The 17,599-nt window shown below is 39.4% G+C and overlaps 1 protein-coding gene across 1 annotated transcript; it reads right to left on the reverse strand.

Annotated features, from left to right (window-relative positions):
* Positions 1–11,017: 11,017 nt before the first annotated feature.
* Positions 11,018–14,865, reverse strand: ecrg4b (ECRG4 augurin precursor b). The gene is made up of 4 exons (XM_048234517.1): positions 14,648–14,865; positions 13,998–14,048; positions 13,385–13,548; positions 11,018–11,468 (listed from the first exon to the last, which is right to left on the reverse strand). Exons 1-4 carry the CDS (start codon positions 14,715–14,717, stop codon positions 11,319–11,321), a joined length of 435 nt encoding a protein of 144 aa, XP_048090474.1. The 5' UTR covers positions 14,718–14,865; the 3' UTR covers positions 11,018–11,318.
* Positions 14,866–17,599: the final 2,734 nt, after the last annotated feature.

Here is a 17,599-nt window from a genome sequence, read left to right on the forward strand (position 1 = left end):
AATTAAGTAACAGTAGCCTAGTCTGAAACGAAATGCTGTTTTACATCTAACCAGTGGTGCAAATAACTGACATGTCCAAATGGGCCTTGATGAAATGCGTCATTAGACTGTTCATACACATTTTAACGGGCCAAAGTTGAAAGAGCTTTTGTCCGTTATTGTTAGTGCAAATATAGGCTGATTCATGTTCCCTTGCATTGTTTAACTGAGGTCCATGGCTAGTCTGGCTTTCATCAGACTTTTAAGAAATCAAAAAATAAATAGCGGGCAGATCAGGCTGGGTTCACCCAGCCTAGTCCATAGGCACCCGATATTGTTTAATTTTCCGATTGAGATATACACGCTCTGGCTATTCTAAATGCAAAAATGCATCAGGGAGTTATGACAAAACGGTAACTAACAAACTAGATCCTAATAGAAAGTTGTTAGCTTCCCTAAGCTACAGGTAGGATTATAAGGTAGGCTATGCTGGCTATGCTACACAAATAAAATCTCCTTTGAAACCAATGGCTTAATACGCCTTACAGTATCAAGCGGACTTAAACTGTCATATCGTGGGCGAAAAGTTGTAATAACATTCACGCAGCTCCATGAGTCAAGGAAAGCGCGAATGAAGTAGCCACTTCTAAATGGGACCCACTACACAGTAGCTTAAGGTGTTTTGCTAAAGCAGCCATAATGAAATGAAGGTGTCATTGTTTGGATACTTCACACACACGTGCTTTTTAATTTCACAGACTACAACTACCAAGCTGTAATCAAAGCACATCGATTCCCCTCTCACACCATGCACGCACTTAAAACAAAATAAACAGGCGTCTCAGTCTCACGCATGTATAGGCAAAACTGTATCAGACCGTGTAACGTTGGTAAATCTTCCATTGCACAGAATGATTTTGTAGCACGTGCAATAAATGAGTCGAAATTTACAAACAGTGCTGCTATACATTTGCTTGGTATAACCGCATTTATAGTTTTCTACAAATGCAATAAATCAAATGCCTCCATCACTCAACCAACGCTAACGGTAACATTACCTAGGTCCTTATTGATATTACAAGATTAACGCATTACCTGCAGTAAAAACCAAGCATGTCCGATAAACATCCTCAGATTTATTTCGGCTTCAAGAAGAAATGGGAATTACACTTCATGTGAACATCGTCCTATCCTTGTTAGATGTTAAGCTGCGGTAAATTACAGTCCTTGTATGAAGCGTCCATTGTTTTTCCAACCCACTTTTAACTTCCAACAAAATTACGTCTCACTGCAACGATCATGCATCTAGTGGACAAACGACTACTTCTACGCCAATACTGAAAAATGCAGCCATGATGATGATGATGAATATTTATTTTGGCTTTCTTTTAATCCTACTGATTTTCATTTTTACCGGGGCAAATCACAAATGAGTGATTATGAGCCAGGTTGATGTGGGCCCTTGAGACCAACATACCATAAAAGATTCACAGAGAACTGTGTCTGCCCTACCCTCCTTTCGGGGTCCAGTCCAGCTGGGGGCTGCAGATGAAAACGAAAAAATGACGGTTCCATGCTATCCATGTGGGGGTACATGCTCACCAAGTTTTGTGTACCCCGGTCTTTCAGTGTCCCTGAATCCTTGTTGGTGTATGCGTCACTAAATGTACACATAAATTATTTTATTGTAAGGCCCCCCATGAACGAAAGTACACAAAACTTGGCATGCATTCAGAGGGTGTCATAATGATCCTACTCTTTTAATTTCGTGCAGTTTTGACCTTGTCAGCCAGAGATATTGAGATGAAAACACCTCATTTTTTTGCTTTTTAATTTTTAACTAGGTGGCGCTATACATGAAATAAGTGGTAATGGGATGGGTTGACATGCCCCCTTAAGACCAACATACAAAAAAAGGTGGACCTCCTAGGCCCTACGGTTCTCGAGATATTCACAGAAAACTGTCTCCGGCCACCTACAGGCCAGTTGGTGTATAGTAACATAAATTAATTTATTGTGTGGCCCCCCATGAACGGAATTCCACAAAACTTGGCGTGCATACATAGGGTGTCATAATGATCCTACACTTCCAATTTTGTGCAGTTTTGACTATGTTAGGTCACAGATACCTTCAATTACACCACCTCATTTTTACTTTTTGTGTTTAACTAGGTGGCGCTATACATGAAATGAGTGGTTATGGAATGGGTTGACATGGCCCCCTTGAGATCAACATACAAAAAAAATGGTCCTCCTAAACCCTACGGTTTTCGAGATATTCACAGAAAACTGTGTCTGCCCTACCCTCCTTTCGGGGTCCAATTCAGCTGGGGGCTACAGATCAAAACGAAAAAAACGATGGTTCCATGCTATCCATGTGGGTTACATGTCCAATTAAGTTTCGTGTACCCCGGTCTTTCAGTGTCCCGGGAATCATTGACGGAAATTTGGGCATCGCGAGAAAAGAAAAAAAAAAAAAAAAAAAAAAAAAAATTAAAAAAAGAAAAAAAAAAAAAAAAAATCTGACTAAACCTATATGACCGCCGCTTAAGCTCTGCGGTCATAATTACATTCTCCCATCCTCCATGACTACATCTAAATACATACAGCGTGGATTTGTTGGGACCAGTTTAACAGACGTCTTATGTACCGCTGTGAGGTACATCTAGTTTTCTGTCATGTCAACTCATGTCTTATATGTTTGTTCATTTCCCAGTGTATATCAATGTACAAGTACACAGACACCCTGCTTCAATGAGCCAAATCAGGATATTGCAGACTGTCCAATCTGACTTAACCACTGTAGCATATTTGATAGAAGATAATAGCCATCATACATTATAATTATGTGATGATCTTAACCCTGCTAAACAGGGTTAGGTAGGCTACACAAATATATGTTTGACATGACAATTATGTATTATTTATATATGCTAATTTGCATAAATTAGCATAAAATGTGTGTATTCCGGGCACATTTTTTGAGTTTGTGAAGCTCTACAGCTTCAACACAGCATGTTATAAAAAAGTGAAATAGCAGAAAGTTGCATTCACCTGTTGGCTAAATAAATACCAAGTTTGGTAGCAATTGGGTGAAAGGAACTCTAAATAACTAATTTTGAAATGATGTATACAGACGAGCCTAAATAACCATTATATAGTTTTATTATCAAAATTAGTTGCAATATCAATACAATCACATTTGTATCAAAAAAATAACTTACAATTTCATCTCATACATATAATTTTGGTTAATAATCATGTTTTTTTTTTTTGGTCAATGTGTAATAATCATGTTAACACAGTTTAGACTGTTAAAACAGATGAACAGTTAAAATAACCCAACAGAGTCAGTGTTGCTGAAAATGACCCAACAGATTCAGATACCTCCCACACGGAGTTACACTACAGATTTTGCCCCTACCCTCTCACACCACACAGTTTCATATCACTAGACAACATTGGCATATGTACTGTTAAAAACAGATTAACAGTATGTCATTACTACCACTGAACCTCGGTCGATTGTCATTACTCGCCATGTGGAAATATCGCGATCGGCGCTTAACAACCAATCACAAAATATAAAATCTAACCAATAGCAAAAATTCAACACATCCAAGGAAAACCCATTTATTTGATTAGCTTAGACACTCATTGACATACAAACACGTTTTCGCGGGGTTTCAGTGAAGAAAAATGATACTTTTATTCATTTTCATCATCAGTACGTACGTACTGATTTCTCTATGGGCTGTCGGGAAGTCAAGAGTTAAGGACACCAATTTTCTTAGTGAATGAATAATGTATCATAAATAAATAAATAAATAAGTATTGCCACCCCTATGTTAAATTCCAATAGAGACAGGCAGATTTTTATTTTTAAAGGCCAGTTATTTCATGGATCCAGAATACTGTGCATCCTGATAAAGTTACCTTGGTCTTTGGAATTAAAATAGGCCCACATCATCACATACCCTTCACCATACCTAGAGATTGGCATGGTGTTATTTCAGTTAGCCTATTAGCTGGTTTGATTTGCATTGAGCTCAATGAGCATCCGGGATCCGGAAAGGACCACAGGGCAGGAATCGAACCCTGGTCGCCGGCGTACGGTGCAGGTGCCCCAGCCAGTTGCGCCACTACTGGGGCCAAAGACAGTTAAACTCTATTTTTAACAGAATGGGCTAAACTTAAGATAACAACCTGGGAAAAATTGACAAAACAATCAGACTCAACAAAAGAATGACCTTACATAAAGGCTTTTTTCCTGAGACAATGACAGACAGCGACATTCTAGCTGAGTGTAGCGAGATTTAAATGATAAAATTACAGTTTCAATCTCGTTATGCTGTCTCAACATGACTGTCTATTTTGTGAAAGGTCGCCTTGGTTGTGACAAGAGAGGAAGAAGCTCTGTCAATAAAACAGAACCATTAAATGCAGGGGGGGACCAAAAATCGGCCCTGGCATATTTGGCCCAAGCGGCCCTCAAATTGGTCGGGCACACCTAATTAAATACAGAATCTTTGCGTTACCCTTGAATATGTATATTTTCAACTGTCATGGAGCACTGAAAGTGATGTAGGCCTCACTCTGACTGATCAGAGGTAGGCATGGAGCACATGATCTCCATATTCAAATAGGAGCAATTATAATACTATAATATAATTACTATAAGCAATAGTTAAAGAAGAGTTTCTGCTTGAATTCAAAGTATCATTTCAAATTATTCAATAGGCTACATTTAAACTATACAATGCTCAATTGATAGCAGCACCAAAAAATACTGAAGCCTATGTGTAAAGAGTTAACTTACCCAGATTGTCGTAGACATTAATGTAATTTATACCAGTTATCACTGTAGGACAACTGAAACAACATGAAATAAACAGGGCTGGAAATATTTTATTCCTGTAGGCTATACTACCTACCTACATACATATAACTCCTGTGTTGGCTAAGCTGCACTGGTTACCTGTGGAGCACAGAGTTAAGTTTAAAATTTTACTTTTTGTCTTCAAAGCCCTCAGTGGTTTGGCACCTAGTTACATAGGTGACCTACTAATTCCTTACAGCACTCCAAGATCACTTAGGTCTTCATCTCAGAATCTTCTCTATTTCCCCAAAACACGCCTTAAAACGAAGGGTGATAGAGCCTTCTCTGTTGTTGCAACTCTGGAATAGTCTACCTGTACATATTAAGTCCTCTCCAACCATTGACTGCTTTAAGTCTAACTTAAAGACTTTCATTTTCTCCCAAGCTTTTAATCTACCTTAATACCCCCACACACACACACACACACACTCTTTATACTTTATTTTATTTTTGACCAATTTGTTTATTATTTCAATTATGTATTTATTTTTCCCCCATGTTATGTTATTATTGTTGTTGTACCATTGTCATTGTTTTATGTTTGTTTGTAAGCACTTTGGTTCAACTCAGTTGTTTTTAAATGTGCTATAGAAATAAAGTTGACTTGACTTGACTTGACATTGCTGGTACATTTTGGAACAGTATACTGTAGCTACATGAACTAATTATCTGTTCCAGTAGCCTATGGTATGGTTATAGCTTAGTTGGCTTGTGCATGACTTTACGTTTTGTCTACAGTCTTTTAGCCCATGGCATGATAACCCTTCCAAGATAGAAACCTTCTCTATTTTGAGAGACCAACCACTCATGCCATCGATGTTGAATTTTGGGTGTCTGACGGAAACTGATCAATCTGACCAACAATTAACGTCGATTTGACACTCTTTTGCTGTCCGGGTTTGCAAATCATTAATTTAGAAAATTTAAGTTGCGCTATTTGTTATTGTAATCACAGCACGGCCTTACTATGTTATCATTACCATATCATTACATTATCGCAATTAATAAGTCATCATAATCATCATCGTCAGCATGGCATGTCACACATAGCCTACCTGATCCACCACTGAGTGAGTTCTTATCATGACGTGTCAATAGAAATGTAACCAATGGGCCGCTGATTGTCCTTCCTTTGGGCCGATCGTTGGCCAAAATAATAATTAGATAGCCTATTCTATCGGCCCAAAAGGTGCGTCGGCCCACCGGGAAAATGCCCGGTATGCCAGATGGCCAGTCCGCCCATGATTAAAAGCCCTTACTGTTATTACTCTTTAATTCATCATCACCAAGTTATTTTTCTGTTCTCCCACTCTGATTGAACCTGTGACTGTGTGCATGTGTTACAAAAAATCTTCTTAAAAACCACAAGGTCCCAGAAGTCTTGTTAATGTCTGATTACTGTAATACCGACATCTATGGGGGTGGGGGGTGGGGGCAGTGTTCACATCAGAGAACAGGCTTGTGCAAAATTCAGAATTGAATTGAGAATGACTCCTAAATTCCAATTAAATTCTTGAATTTGAATTTAATTTGAATTGAGGTCAAAAACAGAATTTAGAATTGCAATTCAAACTTGAATTAAAGGAAGTGGACTTGATATTAAATGAAATTCAAAGAAATTCTTATGCATGATTTAACAATGAAGCTTCAGAGTATATGTCAGATATGTTTTCATCAAACACACAACTTATAACTTATAACAGTAACCAATTACATTTCCAAAGTAACTTTCCCAACACTGAATGTATGTGAGATTCAACACATTCTTTCTATTATGTGACTGTGGAATTTCTTTGAATTGCCATGAATTTAATTCCACTTCCGGTCATTCCAATTCAAATTCAAATTCAACTTCCTGTGGGGCAGGGCCAATTCAATTCAAATTTCAGTTCATGAATTGAATGGAGGCCAATTTAAAAATTCTGAATTTTGCACAAGCCTTTTTTGGAGTTACCAGAGCAAACCACCACATTCAGCACCTACTCCATGGCAGGAACCTCACTAAGGCTCTGTGGCCCACATAGCTATACACAGGCCTATATGATTGTGTATGCTTGTCACAGCTGCCTGACACCATCTAAGGTTGTATCCTCAAATGGCTTTTTGGCCAAATTTAGCAAATGGTTCAGATTCAGAAGGATACAAGCTGCAAAGTGAAATAGGGAATACATCTTATATCTATACTGTACACCTCTGTGCATCTTCATAGCACAAGAGAAATGGTTGATGTGCTCCTTTGACAGGTAAGAGTCATGTAAAGCATGCGCATCCACAATATCAACCTGGGCGCTGGACCATGAAACAGGCCTAACACAATAAGTAAATAAAGTCCGCCACACCAGTATTTGCTCCCAGTCATCTTTTTTTACTTGTGACGTTTCAGGCGTGAGCCCTTCATAAGACGTCTGATGTCAAGATGTTACTGTAACATAAACATTATATCCATAACAGGGTCATAAGATCATACGCCCCAAAAAATGTCCGTTTGGTGTAAATTGAATATATTATAAGAGATTAGTATTATAAGAGATTTAGCTTGAATTAGATGTCTGAAAGCACTTGTGAAATCTGTTAATACCTAGACACAGTTAAGACCCATGACATGTGTAATCCTGTTAAAGGTCAGGATCTTCAGCAGGATTTCACAAATGTCCAAAATTTTTCAAGTTTCTTTTTTTTTCTCACTCTTTTTCCCCCTCTCTTGCTCTCTCTCTCTCTCTCTTGCTCTCACTCTCTCTATCTCTCTCTCTCTCTCTCACACACACACACACACAAAACTCAATCACTCCTCCACAGACACACACACACACACACACATAGAGAGAGGGATAGGGAAGGAGAGAAAGTTCACAGCACCTAGAGTATCAGTTTTGACATCTGTTTCACACCCTCTGATTTAATTCCACTAATTGGAGGCAAAGGTTATGAATCCCAAACCAAACTGAACTGATTTACAGCTATTAAAATAACTTTCTATAAGCGCATTTACAAACTGGGGACTTGAGAACAAAGAACAGTAAGTCGATTCTTAGAAAGATGTGTTACTAAAAATCATCTTACAGGCTCTTCACTGTAACTAACTGATGCTTGTTCTCATTTTTTCTTTGCAGAAAAGAAGATTTTGACACCCATGAAGACCTTGAGACCTCTGCTACACTACATTGAATCAGTTTTGGGTTCCGGATCAAATCCGATCTGCGTCCACAAACACTGTAGCCTATCAGTTTGGGAAGCCTTAAAAATCCTTGAAAATCATGACAAACGCATAGTCAATAAGTATGGATACAAGGGAATAAATAACCATCAGATCAAATCTGAATACTGGGGGGAAATGGGAGGTTTGCCAAGTTTAGGCTACTACCTGGGTGCAAAAGACAGCATGCTACTTCACATTATAATGGCAGGTATTTGTCGACGAACGACAAACAAACACTAATAATTAGGCTTACAGTAGCTTCTAGATGAGGATGTTGCGACTTGGCAGTAGTTTAATGTACCCCAGTCAGCCGGGCTATTGCATAATATTATAATCTGTAATTTAGGTTGATTGCGAATTTCATGTGACCGCGCTACACGAACATATTAGGCCTACTGTCAGAAGTTATTGCTCCCACTCCGTCGTAGGTGCTTGTTTGCATGTCAACAGCCACGGTTTCGAGCAGGCTACATGAGTTCATTGTTTAAAGAACAACAACAAAATCAGCCTGAGTCAGTACAAGTTGTTCTATCTGTTTGTCTATGCTCCATAATGAAAATCTAACACTTCTCTGAAAGGCTTGTGCAAAATTCTGAATTTTAGAATTGGCCTCCATTCAATTCATGAATGTAAATTTGAACTGAATTGTTTTTGATCTGTTTCTGACCTCAATTCAAATTCAAGAATTTAATTGGAATTTAGGAGTCATTCAATCAATCAATCAATTCAAGGAGTCAATTCAATTCTGAATTTTCCACAAGCCTGCCCCAAAAGTCCCTGTATAGTCCCAGTGTAAATTGATGCCCAGGGCAGGCCTTGTCAAACATTTGGTACCGACATCTTGTGAAATGTTGTGAAAACAACAGCAGGGTTTTACTGTGTGCAATGAAGGCCTACACATGTCTAATGCACTTCAACACTGTGAGTTCGGAATTGGAATACTCCACGTCTTAATACAATTATCCGTTTGTCTGAGGATGACCTTATTCTGGTTAACGTAATCAGGAAAGTATATTGCCATAATCAGAGTATTGCCTTAATCAGATTAATACTGAAATAAGGCTGTCATTAAAAAAAAAAAAAACTGTCATTGGGTTTTATAGTCATTGAGCTCAACACAGGTGCCACGCCCATGCGGTGTCCTGACAACATGAGAATAGGCTGCAGTGATTCCTCATGGTTGTCATGGTCACTGTCAAATGGCTCCGCAGACCGCGCAGAATTGACTTGCAAAGCATCCCTTACCCCGAGACAGGGCTTGGCTGTTGCATCACATGACAGATGTGTGTGCAGTTTACTGGAGATCAACAGAAGTCACAGCAGAAGAGTGTTATTTGTCACTTCTTTCATAATGCAAAGTTACAATTCAAGGCACTTGGAATTTCCTTTTGTAGAAAGGAGATTAAATTATACGTTTTTGGGCCGAGCCTTACATTTCTCCACTTGGATGTTTATGGATAATCACAGCAGTCATGTGAGCTCCTTCATGTATTTGGGGTAAAGGTTCCTCAACAAAGCCTCACATCCCAGATTAACTCTCAGTGGCCTAGCTAAACTGTACATGGAGACAGACATTCTTACCAATGTCAGTAATTCCTGGAATTAATCCTATGGTTTATCCATGTTTCACTGTAATGGCAGGGAGTGTGTTATGAAGCGAAGCCACAGAGGCCAGAGGGGAGAGGCAGGATGTCTGGGCTGTCTGGTTGTAGTCTAGAGAGGGATGAATGTCTCATTAGGTCTTATCCATGGCATGCTCATTACCTCCTGAAAAACTAAAAAACATACCAGAACAAGACATACAAGAGTTTGTCCCTTGTAGTATAGTATAGTTTCAGTCTTCCTAAAGTCAGACTTTCTTAGTGAAAAGAGGACGATACTGTTGTACTGTAATGTTTCTTTTAACATAGTTCTTACTCCTTACCTTGTTTCACTTACGCAAGGAACTCCAGAAGTGTCCTCCACTCCCAGTGAGACTTTCACAGATGTTGAGAGGTGTGTATATTGCTTGAATATTCAAGATCCTCCTAATAATTGTCTTATGAGTTTGGAAAAGCAATAATTCACTTTGGGGAAAGTCTAGTAATTACATGAACTAGGCCTTAAATGAAAACTTACAACAGTCCAAACTCGAGTCCTATATTCCTTTTGTATCTGTACTAATTTTCATTCATGACATTCCACTTTTGACCTTCTGCTGAAAAGGTCTGCCATTAATTGTCCATTCAATGCCTCCTCGAAGTTCTCTGCATAGCATTCCATTTCTATATGTCACATATATTTGTAATATTAATGTATTATAATATTAAAACATTATATAAATGTTATGTATTTATACATCATGTTTATCATTTATGAAAACAGCAAATTACACATGAAGACAGGCTGTGCAATAGTATAAGTATATATACTCTTTTGATCCCGTGAGGGAAATTTGGTCTCTGTGCAATAGTATAAGTATATATACTCTTTTGATCCCGTGAGGGAAATTTGGTCTCTGCATTTATCCCAATCCGTAAATTAGTGAAACACACACAGCACACAGTGAACACACAGTGAGGTGAAGCACACACTAATCCCGGCACAGTGAGCTGCCTGCAAAGCAGTGAGGGGTTAGGTGCCTTGCTCAAGGGCACTTCAGCCGCACCTACTGGTCGGGGTTCAAACCGGCAACCCTCCGGTTACAAGTCCGAAGCGCAAACCAGTAGGCCACAGCTGCCCCAAGGCAGTCCCCCCACCCTGGGGCCCCCATGTTACTCAACCCAAGTAAAATAAAATATATTCCAGACTTTTTCATGGCCCTCTCTGCCCTTGCACCCCTATAATCCGTAGGGGTTTTACCCCCAGTTTGGCGCCCCTATAATCCGTAGGGGTTTTACCCCCAGTTTGGCGCCCCTGGGACTGTACACTGGATTTAACTATTGCATGTTTTAACTGCTCAAAAAGACTTCTACAGATTACAGTTTAGTGAATACACCACTTTAATACATTCAATTGTGTGTGTAGAATATAGTACATGTTTCCCATCATATATTTGCTCATACATACAGTCCAGTTGAAGAGGCACCGGTAAGCCTCAAGGCAGACTGAAATCCTGAGGATTGGATTATCTAGTAAATTATATGAGTCTAGCACAGTAGCAACAGGCTGAATAGATTAACTTGGACATCAGCAGTACAGCATTGGTCATATCACTTTGGTTCCCACTACTGTAGGGCACTAACGAGGAGTGGACTTCCCCTCTGGGCTGAAACCGAAGGAAGATTAATAGTAGTCATAATTGACGTTGGCGCCGTATCGGTACGAGCGAGGGTCATGGTGTCCCGTTGGGGAGTTCTCGTCGTAATGGTGCTGCTGGGTGTGGTCCCTGGACCTGGACTGGTCCATCCAGTAAGAGAGGTCCGTCTCCAGCCTCTGAAGAGGAAAAAAAAGGCAACAACTGAATACACACAGAGTTCAATTTAATTGTCTTATAAAAGAGATAAACAAAAACAATATTTCAAGCAGTAACAATGCAAATAGGGAAGTGTTGATACATGTCAAATGTGTTTATGTTTTATGCAAATAGCGAAGGGTTGATGTATTGGTGATGAATTGACAGGAGGTCATAGTCTGTCATTTGTGACCTCATACATGAACAGCATATCACCTCAAGCATTTGGTGGGCACATCATTATGAATTATGATTTATTAAGCATGATCATGATTATTTCTTTTTCTGCCAAAAATGTGGTCATCACTGCTCAAATTCTGATTTGAACACAACGTTGCAGTTCTCTGAACACATTTCATTATTCACCACTTTAGTTGAGGGGCCACAGACATGATGAACGCATGCGCAATTAACCTTAAATTCATGTAATCATGATGATCATGCTTAAGAAATCATGAATCATAATGATGTACCCATAGTACATAATGCTTTAGTTGATGTGTTGTCCATGCATGAGGTCATGAATGAAAGACTATGAACTCATGTCAATTCTGATGTTTCATCAGACAGAAAGGAATGAAGTAATGCATAAATCAGGAATTAATTCATGCATGAATTCATGATAATTCATGTACCCTTACCATAAAGTGTTACCCAAAAGTGTTTATAATTTATGCTCTTCTCATAGTGCAGTGCAGGGACTTGATGTCAGGTTGATTTCTTAATTGCACATTTAATTATTTTTTTCTTAATTAATTAATTAATTTTTAATTATTTCTGTAACTTTAATATGTAGCTAATATACTCACTTATACAGTACATTAAATAGTTTATTTTATTCACAGGGATCCATTATGTTAGTCAGAAGACACATTTCTACAAATCATTCCAAAAGAATGACACCATTTACAGTTCATGAATTGACAGGGTTTATAAGACTTTCATAAAAGGTATGTGTAGGCTATACTTTGCAGTCAGACTCAGTCAGCTCATAAGGTCAGTTTAAAAACGACTGGACAAAGAAGGAATGTGACGTGGGGTCACCATCATAGACAGGAAGTGAGGTACAAATGAACGTCTACTGTGATGTGGGCACATCTGTGGACCCAGAAGGACCTCAGCTATCCGGCCATTAAAATGATCACACACTCTCACCTATCCAAGCTGTCAGCTCAGCCATAATCACATCACTGTGGCAAAGCTGTCAGTTTAAGAATAACCATGGCATTAACATGACACAGGATTCAACCTCATCAACAGGGCATCAACACCACCTGGCCCTCTCCTTAATAAAGCAGTCATTAGGAGTGACCATGAGAGTTCATTTATTTAATTATATGAATACTGACTTGTTAACGAAATAAGAGAGGAGAAGATCAAATATGCTGTTTTCCCCCACAACAATGCTGGTGGTAATTGTTGTTACACAGAGAGGTAGCTCAACCCAGCAAGGGAGAAAAGAAGCAAATACAATCATTTCAAACAATCATGAAGTCATTTCTACGTGTGTGCTACAGTACAGAGTGAAATCATTTCTACGTGTGTGCTACAGTACAGAGTGAAATCATTTCTACGTGTGTGCTACAGTACAGAGTGAAATCATTTCTCTGTGTGTGCTACGGAGTGAAATCATTTCTACGTGTGTGCTACAGTACAGAGTGAAATCATTTCTATGTGTGTGCTACGGAGTGAAATCAGTTCTACGTGTGTGCTACAGAGTAAAATCATTTCTATGTGTGTGCTATGGAGTGATTCAAGCCAAATGACACGAGTTACAAAAAAACTCCTGGATAACTCTTTTTGCACATTTTCAGACTTGATTGTGAGAGAATTTGCGTAAATTTGTCACTTATAAAGATTAAGGCACAGAATGTGGAAAAAAAAACAGTATACTTACTGCCTCATCATAGCCCATGTACATAAACTGCATGATCCACTGCTGCACGTCTGGCCTGCTGCGGTCCCAAATGTTCCTCTTGGCTCTCCGTAACGATGCCAGGAACTCCTTGGCCTTGGCTGGTGCCACGGCGACGGATGATGGGGACTTTGGCGGCTCAGCAACTGAAGGTGAGAGTGAGGTTAGGTACACACAATGCACAAGACCTGCCCTCAGGCAGACAGACAGACATGTGGCGGTCAGACACGCAACACACCTCCCGGGGTATAGCTCACTGCTGAATTATCCTGCGCTGACAGCAAGACAAAGTGTCTGTGACATGTAGCGAAAGCCCAGGGCCACTGCCACACTCCTTTATCAATGATAATTCTCATTAATAATAATGATGGTCTCTCTATGACACGGCCACTGATCAATCAAACTGTCTAGGCCAGCCATCATCAAGGTCAGAATCTAAAATTAATCTAATCACTCTTGCACATATGTGGACAGCACAAAGGTAAGGGGGACATCAGTGAGAGGCCTTATTTCAAAGATTGAGAGGAATGTTAAGTTTATGACCTCAGTTGTGGTTTGTTTACATAAACAACACAAATGTTAACACATTGCCTACCATCTCTCTTCTTCAGGAGCCTTTTTAACAGGTTCTCATCGCTGGTACTGTCTGTGAAAGAAATGTGAAAAAACAGCTCATTTAATGGTGAAAGTTTAAACATCCAAAAACACAAAATACACAAAATGAATACTAAATTGATAAAAATTGGTTTGGCTTGAGGAAGGTCCTCACAAAGCTCTGATGAGGATGCAAGCACACACCTGAATTTCTGAGGTGCTTTATCGACTGGATAAGCACTCTTGACATTTTAATAGGTGTCCTCGCACAACAAGCTTCACCACACCACCCATTTGGTTTTGTGGACTGCAGATCAACTCCTGACTTGTTTTCTACTCTGAGCCGTCTCTTTCAGGAACCACACCTTCATTCTATTTGTCAACCCACTACACTTTCTTTAACATATAAACAAAATTATTAACACCAAAAACCCTATCCCAAAAGGTCAAACTGAGTGCGAGATCAAACAAAGAAGTCAAATCAATGGCATTAGGCTCGTTTTCCTTCTATTTGACAGAGAGTGAGAGAGAAGAACAGCAAGCATTTAATGTTTATCTTTAACATGCCCAGTAGAGAGAGGGTGAGAGATAGCGATGGTGGTCAGCCCTGCACGGACTCACCTGAAGGTCAGCACACAGACAGGGACTCACCTGCAGGACTACACACGGAGAAGAGTGTGATGAGCAGCAGGAGCTGCATCAGGCGCTGCTGCAGAGCCATGGCTGGAGTAGAGTGAAGTGTGTGTGTGTGTGTGTGTGTGTGTGTGTGTGTGGGGATGTAGAGGGGAATGTGCTACCACCGTACCGGGGCTTCTCCCGAGACTGCGGAGGAAGGGGCAGACCTGGGGCCATCAGACAAACATTCCTCCCCACAAACCCGCCTAGTCCTGCGAAGGAATGCGCTAAACTTCACGGCCACTCTCACAGAGACACCTCTGTGCTGCTCCCAAGCCAAACCTTGGCCAGTGTGTGACTTGGGTGTTTGTTTGCCACCACAAACCGCCACAGTACTTTTCCTCCATCGTGACTTGCTTCATCCTCAGAAACTGAGGTGGAAAAGCAACACCGCTTCGATTTTTAAAAAAGGTGGGACACAAAACACAGAGCATGTACACACTAATGAGCTGTTTGAATTTATTCAGACCAGAAACATTATTTTACACGTGCAAAGAGTCTGCAAAATGGTGGGTATAGACCCTTTCAACAAGGTAAACAAAAACAATGCTTGAACATTCTATTTGGGCCCCAATCTACTTCCTCTGCATTAAGATAACATATGGAATGTTAAAAAGGAAGTCTTGTGGGGCCAACTATGATGCTGATAATGGAACTCTCTTGAAAGGGTCTATTCTTTTTCATTTTTTCTCTGTAAAGAATATTACTGCGACATTCTGCATCAGCGTGACTGGAATCTGGAATCATAAAAGCATAAATATTTAGACGCTGGAGAAAATCCTGGTTGAATGACCCAAGGATGAATTAAATGAAATTTAAATAATAAAAATGTAATACCCTGCCTGTCTCCCCAACTGAACAAATATATGAAAACATTGAAAATCTCATTTAGAATACAAACATGTCTTACTAAATGTATGGTATGATATTACATGATGACATATATGACCAAAGCAATGCATTATTTCATTTAAAACGCATCTGACAAGCATAAATTTGACATTCAACAACTACAACTACTGTTCAAAAGGTCCAACACATATCTATCTAAAACACATGAACAATGACAATAAATCCAATTTCCTCTCCATAGTCAAAATTTAAAAGAAAAAAAAAAAAACTTTTTGAAAATGACTGTAAATGTACTTGTATAGCCCTTGGTAGTATTTATGGAACAGATCTCGGGGTTATTTTGTCAAGTTGTTTTTCTAGCATAACAGCAAGCATATTTCTAGACAGAAGGAGCAAACAACTTGGGGGGAAACAGATGTTTCTCAATATGCAATAAACATGCAACCCATCCAACTGCTTTCTCCTCTTTTAACTCAATTTCCTCCCTGTACTTTAAAGTGATGCTGGGTTCCATAAGGCATGCCCCCAGTATCCAGTAGCATCCTGTAGAAGGATTGTAATCCAGGAAAGTTGCCTCCTTCCTGTACTCCATTTCCTAGAGAACAGTGGATTTAGTATGCTGTGTTGCACCGTTAGACATGATGCAGGATGCCTGTATTGTCAAAGGACTGAACTGCAACAAGGATGCGTCTTTCAAGAGCATGTTTACTTTACTAGTGAACTATTGTGGGAAGAAAGGGTGCTGCTCTTCTAGAAGAGTGAGATAAAATACACTTCTTGTCACAAAGGACACTTCACTGTACCACAAATTAGATGTTACATTTTATAGATTATGGTTTCAACCTGTCCAGAATAATACAGTAAAATGTATCAATGATGTATCATTGTTTTACCAAATAGATAATTATTTGGAAGTAATAATGTGGAATATTTGACAAAAACTAAAAAAAAAAAAATCTTACCAAAGTAATTTCCCTGCCATGCAACTATTTCATGAGCATGTTTACCGTCTGCCTAATTAAAGTTTCTGATACTAACAGCCTAGTCCTTAGTCAGCAAAGACTCAGTCCTATTGAGTATATTGTGGTTTCTTCAGGGCAAAATAATGCACACCAGTTCCTGATTTCAAAATATTTGTTGGTTTTAATTTTGTGCTGTCCATCAGTCTGCAAAACATGGCATCTCTAAACCCATGGGCCTTAAGGCAAGATATTAGCTTTCACTCTCAGAGAGAGCACGATTACATTTATAACTTCAAACCATGAAAACCTCAGTTCTCATCCAAGGCACCATCTGTTTGTTATTGTGTGTAACTGTCAAGTACAGCATGCATTAGGATATTCATACATATTTATGTCCACGTTTTTTTTGTGGAATTATCATTTCCCTTTACCTTGTTAGCACATTAGATCTACCCCTCCACAAACATTTTTGCTTTGCAAATGTGATTAGATTGCACAGAGTAGCTCAGTGTGGCTGTTCAGGCTTTCCTCCAGGAACACAAAGCAAGATGGATAAAACTTCAAAAATATTCAAATCACATAAACACACCGGGGTATCAGCAGTTGTCCCATGTGTATTAAATTACAAACAATCAACATGGAATTTACAATTCAAATTTACACATTTATCTATGCCCTTCAAAGACTGAAGACAATCGGATACCTGGTACTACTAGTTTATTCCTTGAAACCTTCACTATTTCATTGTAAGGCTCAACTGTTTGTTTGGGGTCTGTGTGGATACAGAAGGAAAGGCCCATTTCCATCTACAGTGTGATAGAATAAGCAGAAGCTATCATCAATCATCAATTCAATCAAGCAACATGGAGAAGTGAACTCCTTTAATTGATAAATGATTAGCGTTGGTTGTCAGGCCCACCAGCCACCCCCTCTGATACGACCCTCTCACAGAATTTATTAATTTATTTAAAGTCCCCATGTTCTCTTACCCTAATGGAGCAAGCAAGCCTTTGCGCTCTGCCCTGAGGGGCCTCTGCACTCTGCACTGAGGAGCTGGACTTGAGCATCAGAGAACAGAAAAGAATAATGCACCCTGCCCTGAGGAGCTGGACTT

The sequence above is a fragment of the Alosa alosa genome, chromosome 23 (assembly GCF_017589495.1).
Source record: "Alosa alosa isolate M-15738 ecotype Scorff River chromosome 23, AALO_Geno_1.1, whole genome shotgun sequence".
Lineage (NCBI taxonomy): Eukaryota > Metazoa > Chordata > Actinopteri > Clupeiformes > Clupeidae > Alosa > Alosa alosa.

Excerpts from the sequence above, each read along its gene's own strand:
- ecrg4b (XM_048234517.1), bottom strand. The coding sequence starts at position 14,717 with ATGGCTCTGCAGCAGCGCCTGATGCAGCTCCTGCTGCTCATCACACTC. Across the intron at positions 13,549-13,997 it reads GCTCCTGAAGAAGAGAGATG|TTGCTGAGCCGCCAAAGTCC; the intron begins GTAGGCAATGTG and ends TCTCACCTTCAG. Across the intron at positions 11,469-13,384 it reads ACATGGGCTATGATGAGGCA|AGGCTGGAGACGGACCTCTC; the intron begins GTAAGTATACTG and ends TTTCCTCTTCAG.